At 35.9% G+C, this 12,500-nt stretch overlaps 1 protein-coding gene across 1 annotated transcript in view; it reads left to right on the top strand.

The window, feature by feature from the left end:
* Window positions 1-12,500, top strand: part of eif3hb (eukaryotic translation initiation factor 3, subunit H, b) — a 97,422-nt gene that overhangs the window by 49,533 nt on the left and 35,389 nt on the right. The window contains exons 3-4 of the mRNA XM_056241356.1: window positions 2,290-2,457; window positions 9,045-9,144. Coding sequence (XP_056097331.1) covers window positions 2,290-2,457; window positions 9,045-9,144 — 268 coding nt within the window. The remainder of the gene's footprint in view (window positions 1-2,289; window positions 2,458-9,044; window positions 9,145-12,500) is intronic.

The following is a 12,500-nucleotide window of genomic DNA, read 5'->3' as shown; positions in this document are numbered from 1 at the left end:
TTTTGTGTTGTTGTTTCAAGTGTTTTAGGGGGTTTGGGTTTGTTTCCTTTTTTTCCCTTTTCTTTTTACATCTTTTTTTTATTCTCATGCAACTCATTTGTCCTTGCAGAATCTGGCTTGGCCGTGCACTGGAATGCTTATGAAGTATCCAGTCGTTTGTTTTGGTCCCTCAAACCCTCTTCTAACACACATTTCCTCTCAGAGATGTGCTATCCCAAAGGATCAACCATTTGATTACTTTAATTTTTTGAGTTACGGATGCCTTCCATCCTACGGCTAGTCTTCGCATCGCAGATGTTTTCTCACGAGAGAAGATTTAATGTACCTTACGAGACTCTCGGGCTCTTTTAATAAAATGAAGACCCTTGTTGTGCTCGTCCTCGACGTGTTTCCTCTGTTAATAATCCTGCTATCTCCCTCTTGCATTCGGGATAAAACCGAATGGCCTTTGGATTGTCAGAGGGAGTGTTTTCAGGACATCAGGACTCAGGCTTGGCACACGAGATGGAAACTGTTGTCCAGCTAAGCCGAGGAGTGAATGTGTCTGTGTTCATACATTTATCGCTATCTGTAGTCTTTGGCTGGAAGTTTCCAGGGTTGACGGGAATCCCAGCGCTCCATAAATGCACAAATGCACGTTTATGTTGTACTTATCAACATTTGTATCTCGTCTTCTCTACAACATGCCCTTTGCGAGAGTGTTTCTATAGTCAAACCTGTATATCAGCTTGTCAATAACTTCCTTTTACTAACATTGACCTGTGCATCTTCATGGTCTTTTACACACATATGTTGTATACGGTGCATGCATGACTTTACACTTTTGTTTGGGAGAAATTGTACAAAGTTTATTATCAATCATTCTTTTGCTCATAAGCTCATCATGCATTTGCTAGAACAGAAAAATATGCGGTTTTTTTGCATGTTTCTGAAGCACAGAACTTGAGCAGACTGATATTTAATCATTTGTGGATTTAAATAAGATTACCTTTGGTTGTGCTTAGTTATCCTAACTTTATCCTACAATCCTTCTGAATATGAAGACATCCAAATATCAATGTGCTAAATTGTGAATATGGATGTTTTTTTAAATAGTTTAAGAGGATATTGACAGAGTTTTTTTTCATACGGCAAAAGCAAACATTTACCATTTATCGTCTGTCACCGAAGCTAAAATTCACTAAATTTATTTCATTTCTGAAATTAATTTCTGACATTATACTTATATAGAATATATTTTTTTATTGTAATTTAGTTTTTTGTCTTTAAGCATGCTTAATGACAATATTAATTATGTCATTAACAGTAGTTATTATAGTAATTTAATAATGATACATATATCATTTTAAATAATGATTAATTACAAATATATATATATATAATACATTTTAATTATTGTTTATTATTATTATTATTATTATCTTGTTTTTAGTAGATTTCTTGTTTTAAGCATGTTTTACCTGGAAACAAAGATATAAATTAAGAATAATATTATTATGTTTGGCACTTTAATAACCAAAAACATTGTCTTTGCTTTATAATTTTTTTAGTGGTGTATTCATAATTAAGTATTCTTACTTTATTTTAATGTTCTAGTATTTGTTTTTGCATAATGATTTTCATAGTCACAGCAATTGCATATTGGGCAAAATATCATAATCTGGAAGAGAGTCTCCCTTTCAGGGTTTGCATGTTCTTCTTCTACACTGTAAAAATGAATACGCTATATCTACTCAATAAAATTGTGGCAACAGATTACAAGCAATATTGTTAATTAAATTGAACAAATTAGAATTGAGTAATAATTAATCAAAAGTTAACCATTTAAAATGAGTACAATTTACAAACAATTTTTTTTAAACAAAAATATCTGAATAACAGACAGACGTCAAAGATGAATTAAGAAGTCTTTATTTTTTATTGCCAACATTGAAGACACCTGATGTTAACAAGCAGTATCACTGAAGGAGAAAAATGTAATTACAAGTCGCCATTATGATGATTAGTGTTTGGTTTAGTTGGGCTTTTTACCCTTAAATCATTAACTTTAGATTTTGTTTGGCTGCTGTACCTGAGTTATAACAGTCATATGAACAAATAGAAAACGTGATCTGATGGTGTTGGTTATGTTTTAACATTCACAATCATTTGACCTGAATCACTGAACTCATATAGAGCCCAATTTCTGAGTTACGTTTACTTTATTAATTATAGCAGCTCAGAGATCCACAATAATAAGCAAGCCTTCTCTCACCCGTGTGCCTCCGTGTTCTGTCTCTTCTCTTGTAGTTCAGTATCAGATGGAGATGATGAGGAGTTTGCGTCATGTGAACATCGATCATCTTCACGTGGGTTGGTACCAGTCCACCTTCTACGGGTCTTTTGTGAGCCGGGCTCTTCTGGACTCTCAGTTCAGTTACCAGCACGCCATCGAGGAGTCCGTCGTGCTCATCTACGGTACGGCCTTCCACTGGCAGCATGTGCTCACAACACACAACCAGATCGGAAGTTATCAAGGGCACACATTACATTGATCAAAAGTGACAGTAAAGAATTTTATTTTCTTGCAAAAAAATTATATTTCAAATAAATGGTCCACAAAATATGAAGCAGCAAAGCTGTTTTTAACACTGATAATAATCATAAATGTTTCTTGAGCTGCAAATCATCATATTAGAATGGATTAATGATGCTGAAAGATGTTTCACAATATTGCTGTTTTACTGTTTTTTGTTCTGTTTTTTTTTGTCAAAAATTTTTCTCAAAATGCTGGAGATGTTCTAACCATTTATAGTCAATTTGGACCATCCATCCATCCATCTATCTATCTAGCGTTTTATCCATCCATCCATCGTTCTATCTATCATTCTATCCATCGTTGTATCATCCATCTATCATTCTATCCATCATCTATCATTCTATCCATCATCTATTGTTCTATCCATCATCTATCATTCTATCCATCATCTATCATTCTATCCGTCATCTATTGTTCTATCCATCATCTATAGTTCTATCCATCATCTATCATTCTATCCATCATCTATTGTTCTGTCCATCATCTATTGTTCTATCCATCATCTATCATTCTATCCATCATCTATCATTCTATCCATCATCTATTGTTCTGTCCATCATCTATTGTTCTATCCATCATCTATCATTCTATCCATCATCTATCATTCCATCCATCATCTATTGTTCTGTCCATTCATCCATCGTTCTATCCATCCATATATTCCATCTATCATTCTATCCATCATCTATTGTCTATCCATCATCTATCATTCTATCCATCTATCATTCTATCCATCATCTATCATTCTATCCATCATCTATCATTCCATCTATCATCTATTGTTCTGTCCATTCATCCATCGTGCTATCCATCCATATATTCCATCTATCATTCTATCCATCTATCATTCTATCCATCATCTATCATTCAATCCATCATCTATTGTCTATCCATCTGTCATTCTATCCATCATCTATCATTCTATCCATCATCTATTGTCTATCCATCCATCATTCAATCCATCATCTATAATTCCATCCATCATCTATTGTTCTATCCATCCATCCATCGTTCTATCCATCCATATATTCCATCCATCATTCTATCCATCATCTATCATTCTATCCATCATCTATTGTTCTATCCATCCATCTATTGTTCTATCCATCTATTGTCTATCCATCACCCATCTATCGTTCTATCTATCGTTACACACACACACACACACACACACACACACACACACACACACAGAGAGCATATTTCAGCACCCCTCACCCAAACACACACTTCTTTCCTACTCTCTCTCTCTCTCCCTCTCTCCCTCTCTCTCTCTCTCTCTCTCTCTCTCTCTCTCTCTCTCCCTCTCTCTCTCCGTCTGTTGGCTGTGGACTGCGTTCCTCTTGTGCAAACAGAGGCTGGTGTGTGTATCAGCCTCGTCTAGACAGGGTTTCCTCCCCCTGTTTATTTAGCCTGCTATCGCAGAGCTGATGTGTGTCTCCAGGAGTGGAGTCGGGACCCGGACACCCGGATCCACCGGCACAGACGCCGATGGAACAATTCAACTCCTTTTATTGTCATTGCATGTATTATACAATGAAATTAATTAGCAAACCTTACGGTGCATCCACACATTTCAACAATAATTAAAACAACATAAATGTAACACACTACAATACAGAAACTTGACAGTTTCATGTAAAGATATTGCACACTGTTGACCCTAACTGTTATTTACATTTATGCATTTGGCAGATGCTTTTTATCCAATGCATTTCAAGGGACACATTTTACATTCTGATCAGTTTTTGCTTTCCCTGGGAATCGAACCCATGACCTTGGCGTCGCAAGCGCAAGCGCCAGCGCTCTACTGTTTGAGCTCCAGGAAAGCTGCGATTCGTGCAATTGAATCACGACTATTCAAGGTGTAATCAAAAGTTCAGATCCGTTTCCCTTAAACTCTCACAAACAAAACTTTAACTCGCCCACCTAACTGAAACGATCTCAGATTACACCCGGATTGAAAGGAGACGCAAACATAAAACTTGAACTCTCTCGTGGTCGTGGTCCACGCTGTCTGTAAGTTTCCTCAGACTTCGCCAGATGTGGATCCCTATCAGAGTGTTTGTTCAGCTCCTCCTCGTGGTTTCAGGCCGGCGCTCCTCACTAAAAATATATCAGACACCTCTCAGCTGCCAGAAACCCCACCCTGCCCCGAGAGCGAGAGCACACACCAACAATGAGAGCATTCAGAGGCCCGGCGGCTCCATGGACGCAGTTTCATATGTTCTTCAGGCTCTCGGGTACAAGTGGGCGGATAAAAAAAAAAAAAAAAAGCAACACTTTATTTTACAGTGTCCTTGTTACATACAGGTGAAACTCGAAAAATTAGAATATGGTGCAAAAGTTCATTTATTTCAGTAATTAAACTTAAAAGGTGAAACTAATATATTATATAGACTCATTGCATGCAAAGTGAGATATTTCAAGCCTTTATTTGTTATAATTTTGATGATTATGGCAGCTTATGAAAACCCCAAATTCAAAATTAGAATATTGTGAAAAGTTTTCATAAGCTGTAAGACATAATCATCAAAATTATAACAAATAAAGACTTGAAATATCTCACTTTGCATGCAATGAGTCTATATAATATATTAGTTTCACCTTTTAAGTTGATTTACTGAAAGAAATGACGATATTTTGCACGATATTCTAATTTTTCGAGTTTCACCTGTACTATAGTAATAACAGTAAGTTATGCATAATTACATGCAACTAACCCTCAACCAAACCCTAATCCTACCCTAACCCTATAGTAAGTACATGTAGTTGCTTAATATTACTCAGTACTTAAATATATAATTACACTGTAACAATAACACCTTAAAATAAAGTGTAACCAAAGCTAAATGCAAATGGACATTTAGTGGGGTTGAGTCCACTAGTGAAATGTTTTTTTATTTTGGGGTTCTTTCTGATTTATTACTGAAGGTTTCATCACAAATTAAGTCATTCATAATTCAATTTCATTTTCATTTATTATTATTATTATTAATTAGTGCTGGGCATCAATTAATCACAAATAATCGCATCCAAAATAAATTTTTGTGTTTACATAATATATGTGTGTGTGTACTATGTATAATTATTTTGTATATATAAATACACACATATGCATGTATATATTTAAGAAATGTTTGCATGTGTATATACTGTATATATACACTCACCGGCCACTTTATTAGGTACCCCATGCTAGTAACGGGTTGGACCCCCTTTTGCCTTCAGAACTGCCTCAATTCTTCGTGGCATAGATTCAACAAGGTGCTGGAAGTATTCCTCAGGGAGTTTGGTCCATATTGACATGATGGCATCACACAGTTGCCGCAGATTTGTCGGCTGCACATCCATGATGCGAATCTCCCGTTCCACCACATCCCAAAGATGCTCTATTGGGTTGAGATCTGGTGACTGTGGAGGCCATTTTAGTACAGTGAACTCATTGTCATGTTCAAGAAACCAATTTGAAATGATTAGAGCTTTGTGACATGGTGGAAGTAGCCATCAGAGGATGGGTACATGGTGGCCATAAAGGGATGGACATGGTCAGAAACAATGCTCAGGTTGGCCGTGGCATTTAAACGATGCCCAATTGGCACTAAGGGGCCTAAAGTGTGCCAGGAAAACATCCCCCACACCATTACACCACCACCACCAGCCTGCACAGTGGTAACAAGGCATGATGGTTCCATGTTCTCATTCTGTTTACGCCAAATTCTGACTCTAACATCTGAATGTCTCAACAGAAATCGAGACTCATCAGACCAGGCAACATTTTTCCAGTCTTCAACTGTTCAATTTTGGTGAGCTCTTGCAAATTGTAGCCTCTTTTTCCTATTTGTAGTGGAGATGAGTGGTACCCGGTGGAGTCTTCTGCTGTTGTAGCCCATCCGCCTCAAGGTTGTGCGTGTTGTGGCTTCACAAATGCTTTGCTGCATACCTCGGTTGTAACGAGTGGTTATTTCAGTCACTGTTGCCCTTCTATCAGCTCGAACCAGTCTGGCCATTCTCCTCTGACCTCTGGCATCAACAAGGCATTTCCGCCCACAGAACTGCCGCTCACTGGATGTTTTTTCTTTTTCGGACCATTCTCTGTAAAACCTAGAGATGGTTGTGCGTGAAAACCCCAGTAGATTAGCAGTTTCTGAAATACTCAGACCAGCCCTTCTGGCACCAACAATCATGCCACGTTCAAAGTCACTCAAATCAACTTTCTTCCCCATACTGATGCTCGGTTTGAACTGCAGGAGATTGTCTTGACCATGTCTACATGCCTAAATGCACTGAGTTGCCGCCATGTGATTGGCTGCTTAGAAATTAAGTGTTAACGAGCAGTTGGACAGGTGTACCTAATAAAGTGGCCGGTGAGTGTATATATATATATATATATATATATATATATATATATATATATACATAATTTATATAATATATAAATATTTCATATATAAATAACACATTTTTCTTAAATACATTTAATTTGAATTTGCTTTATTTAACCAGGAGAGAAGACTCACTTAAGAGATTAAAATCTGGCCAAGATAGGCAGCCGAAAAAATAAAAAATAAACATATATGCATGTGTGCGTATTTATAAATACAAAATAATTATACACGGTACACACACACACATATATTATGTAAACACAAACTTTTATTTAGGATGCGATTAATCGTGATTAATTGTTGCCTAGCACTATTATTAATATTATACAATATGAAATTGATAACGTCTTATGCACACATAATCAAGCATACAGCAATAACACGCTGAAAGAGCCAAACACGTTAATTAGAGGCCGTTAGTGAAGATGCTTTTGTTTTTTTATGTTTGTTCATTTCATCTCAAATGATATGTAAGGAATTCTTAGAAATAGTTTTTAGGAAATATTATGGCTGTGTGCCTGATTTTATGTTAGTAATGGGTCGAGTTGAAATAATCAAACACGTTAATTAGAGGAAGTCGTTCAAAAGTCCACTAGTGAATCATTCGTGAAAATGTTCACTTTATTTATTTGGTAACATTTATTTTCCAACACTGGCCTTCAACACTATATAGCTACCTTCTGTTTGAAAATTTATTTTTATAATTTTTGTTTTTGTATTTATAAATGATAGGTCTGTGTGTCTTTTAATCTTTGTAAAGCACTTTGGTCAACCTTGGTTGTGTCGTAAATGTGCTCTATAAACCAACCAACCAACCAACCAACCAACCAACCAACCAACCAACCAACCATCCATCCATCCATCCATCCATCCATCCATCCATCCATCCATCCATCCATCCATCCATCCATCCATCCATCCATCCATCCATCCATCCATCCATCCATCCATCCATCCATCCATCCATCCATCCATCCATCCATCCATCCATCCATCCATCCATCCATCCATCCATCCATCCATCCATCCATCCATCCATCCATCCATCCATCCATCCATCCATCCATCCATCCATCCATCCATCCATCCATCCATCCATCCATCCATCCATCCATCCATCCATCCATCCATCCATCCATCCATCCATCCATCCATCCATCCATCCATCCATCCATCCATCCATCCATCCATCCATCCATCCAGTTAATTAGAGGGAGTGTCCACATATGGTGGGATGTGTGATTGACAGTGAAGCGATGGTAGGTCACATGATAATGCCAACATGGAGAATGTAGTACGTCCGGATTAAATTCACACTACATGCATTCATATTATATACAACATACTTTTGAGCAGTCGTGAAGTAATTACTTATTCGAAATAAGTGCAGTCTTGGGAGACTCTTTTACTCTGGCAAGCACCTGTCAGATTTACCTTTAGCTCTTCTGCGCAGTAGTTGTGTTTTTATCATTTTAAGTTGTGTACACAGTTATTGCAGAAGTATTGTGGATGGCGCTCAGAAGTGGAACATAAATACATCCTCAAACCTGATATTGATTCATTCCTCACCATTTCAACAGGTTTGAAGAAGACTAGCTGAATCTGACCTGTGTCTGAGCAGATCTGGAGATCGCCTCGATTGCTGTTCTTGTGCATTTGTTAAGGACCTTTCAAGACAGTATGAAAAGACAGGCAATCATCTTTCCACAATGTCTAAATGCATTTAATATCAGAACGAAACCGCTCTATAAATCCTGTCTTTGGAAAACAGATAACGGGTAGAGCCGACTGCCCATCTTCTATATTAATGAAGCTTTTTCTGACTCAGAATGTCAGGCTTCTGGCAGTGGATTAATCCAGTCTGACGGTTGTGTTCCCCTGGTAGATTAACATCTACTGCATCTGTTCAAACTTTAAATCTTCACTTTTAGCTTTCATACGGTTGTTAAACGGTTGTTTTTGGTCTTCCCAAAGATGTTCATTGTTTCTGAAGCTGAGATGAGCACCCTGTGTTCAACACTTTAGCTCGTCTTCACTAAAGTCATCCATGTTTTGTCTTTGGTTCTGCTTCTCTGTAGATCCTCTCAAGACGGCCCAGGGCTCTTTGTGTCTGAAAGCCTACAGGTTGACCCCCAAACTCATGGAGATCTGTAAAGAGAAGGACTTCTCAGCAGAGGGGTGAGCCTAAAACACGGGAGTCAAGTTAATGTAGCTCGACTAATATATCAAAAGTAGACATTTATTTAAAGAAAATGACCAAATTTAAATGATATACAAAATGTTTTATATTATATTATATTTTTAATTTATTATATTATGTTTTATTTATTATATAATATAATTTGTTTATTTATTATTATATATTCTTTCTTTCTTTCTAAATTTATTTCTAAATGTGTCAGATTATAATATATTACTTTAAAGTATACTTTGTTTATTATTAAAGTACATTTACATTTTTATTATATATTCTTCGTAAATTTATTTCTAAATGTGTTGTATAGTTTTTCTTTTGTTAAAGATATATATTTATTTATTGTATTGGGGTTGCCCAATTTTAAAATTGATAATTATATTATATTTTATTATTGATTTTTTTTTTAATTTTTAATTTATTTTTTTATTATATACTCTTCCTAAATTTAATTCTAATTCTAAATGTGTGATAGTTTTTCATTTGTTATAAGATGTCATTCATATATATATATATATATATATATATATATATATATGGTATTATATTGCCCAATTTCAAAATTGATTATTATATTATATTATATTATATAATTGTATTTTATTTTATATTTTTTATTATATATTCTTCCTAAATTTAATTCTAAATGTGTAATAGTTTTTCTTTTATTTGTTATAAGATGTCATTCTCATATATATATATATATATATTAGGGATGCACGATGATATCGGGACAACATCGGTATCGGCCGATAAAAGCTTAAAATAACCATCATCGGCATCGGCCGATATGAATATTTCTGCCGATGAGCCTTGCCGATAGGGTGGCGTGTTTCCTATGCGCACGTGACGCGAACGAAGCATGAGCGCCAGCAACTTAAACTTCCAACTAGGGGTGTGCGTCTCACGCTGTTTTTGATCGTGGACGATTAAAATGTCTCCACGATCTGCTTTTGAAGAAAAATCATAGTATCGTGCATTCTATCAGTTCAATTCTGGCACCTTCATCTCAACATACTGTACAACACGACGCACATTCACATCACATGTAAACGCAGAGGTAGAGTTACACTCACGGGACACCGCAATTCACTAAAGTTCATTATTTGCATGTGCGTCAAAGTCTTGCTAGTTAAACATGTCATTCACGTGCTGATGCGATGGTCTAACATCCGCTTTTCTGAGCGCGTACACGCAAAGCTCACAGGAACTAAAGCCGTCACAGCGCCTGCATACTAGACTAATCTTTCGAGTCTTATTGCGCTGATACTGTCAAATACACACACGGTTTACATAAACAAAGTTGGTTATGTCTAAAGTGAAAGCAAACAGAGAAAATCTGCTTGTCAAATGCGTGTATATTAGACTCGTCGCGTGCAGTTCTTAAAGAGACAGTAATAATATGCTGCCGCTTGTCCTTAAAGAGATACTGCACCCAGAAATAAAGATTCTGTCATTATTTACTCACTCTAATGTTGTTCCAAACCTGTATTCATTTCTTTCTTGTGCTTAAATACACTATATAAGTCACTGAAGTACAGCAACTGTTTGGTTAGCCACATTCTTCCAAATAACTTTTATTTTTACCAGAAGAAAGAGTAAATTGTGTAAAAAGAGTAAAAAGAGAGTAAATGATGACAATTTAAATTTTTGGGAGAACTATCCCGTTAATGTTAATAAAACACAGAGGAAATCACTCACTGCTCTTGACTGAGAACTTTAATAGAAGCTTTAATAAGCTTTTTTTTTGCACTTAAAAAAAATACAAATATCGGCATCGGGCAAAATTAGTTTGAAAATATCGGCATATCGAATATCGGCCAAAATCCTATATCGTGCATCCCTAATATATATATATGTATATAATACCACACACACATTTAATATATATATATATATATATATATATATATATATATGCTATTATATTGTATTAGGCCCTGCCCAATTTCAAAATGTAGTATATTATGTTGTATTATATTATATATTATGTTGTATTATATTTTAATATTATATAATCTTGATAAATTCATTTATAAATATTTCATATAGCTTTTCTTTTATTTGTTAAAACTATTATATATTGTTTCCGACAAAATCTAGAATATTTGGTATTGGGGGATGATGGATTGGCTGGGAGTGGATAAAGGGTCGACTGGTCAGAAACGCTTGACACGCACACACACACACTCACACACACACTCGCATTGCTTTGTTGACTTCATCCTCCTTTCAGAAAGTGCCTTTGAAATCCGTTGACTAATCAGCCCTGAGAGCTTGTCTAATGGAGCGATTAGTGATGGAGAAGAGTTGAAATCATCCACTCATTTAATTAGAGTGATCAGTTCACGTGGCGTCTCTCGCGCCCTCATTGCAGGAGTCCCGGCCACAAGCAGATCCTAATGAAGGGGTTACAGCAGACTGATTGGGAAAGAGTGTAAAATACAGGGAGCGAGAGAAAACAAGTTAGCGATGTGAGTTTTTGTCTTTATACCCAAAGAGCAATAGAACATTTTGTCTGTCGATTGGTTTCTCTTTATTTTGGGTTGCTCCGCCCACTTTGAAATCTCATTGGCCATAACCTGATCCTTATATTCTGACTCTATAAAGTCAAATCGCACAGCCGTTTCAATACGGACTGACAATAACCTTATGCACAGCAGCGCCATCGTTAATTTCTAATGGGAATGAAAGGCTGTGAGGAACAGACATGCATCTCTTCAATGGGCTGTACTGTTAGTTAATGTGTTTTTGGATTGTTCTGCTCATGAAACACTGGAAAAATATATTTCCAAGATTTTTTTTTTATACTACAAGGGAAAATACGATCCTTTTTTAACGTTGTTTAATTAACAAACTATGTCTGTCTTTAAAAAAAGTCTACCAATATTGCTGCAACCGGCAGCAACACACTGCAGATTATAATATGGCCCCCAGAATATTTTGTTGTATGAATATTTGTTGTATTGTTAAAACTATAGAACATGAGTCCATCCACACGTGCAAATGTTTTAATTAATGGCACTTTTATTTAATTGAAATGTACTTGAGTTGTCTTTGCCTCTTTTGTGTTTGTTTTGTGATTGTGTGATCTAATTTGTTCTGCTATCTTGGCCAGGTCTCTCTTGAAAAAGAGATTCTAGATCTCAATGAGACTAACCTGGTTAAATAAAGGTTAAATAAAAAAATAAATAAAATCTAAACATGCAATATATCAAAAGAAAGAACAGAGCCTCTGCTTTTAAACAAAAACCTGTTTTATTTTAGCTTCATGCACTCGTTTTTATCAACACTTGAATGTGGATAAGTCTCATAAAAAAGCTAAATTTTTTAACAAAAA

The sequence above is a fragment of the Rhinichthys klamathensis genome, unplaced genomic scaffold (genome assembly GCF_029890125.1).
Source record: "Rhinichthys klamathensis goyatoka isolate OS25496 unplaced genomic scaffold, OSU_Roscu_1.1 h1tg000637l_1, whole genome shotgun sequence".
Lineage (NCBI taxonomy): Eukaryota > Metazoa > Chordata > Actinopteri > Cypriniformes > Leuciscidae > Rhinichthys > Rhinichthys klamathensis.
The sequence above is the reverse complement of the archived record's forward strand: the minus strand, read 5'-3'. Positions and strand labels throughout refer to the sequence as shown.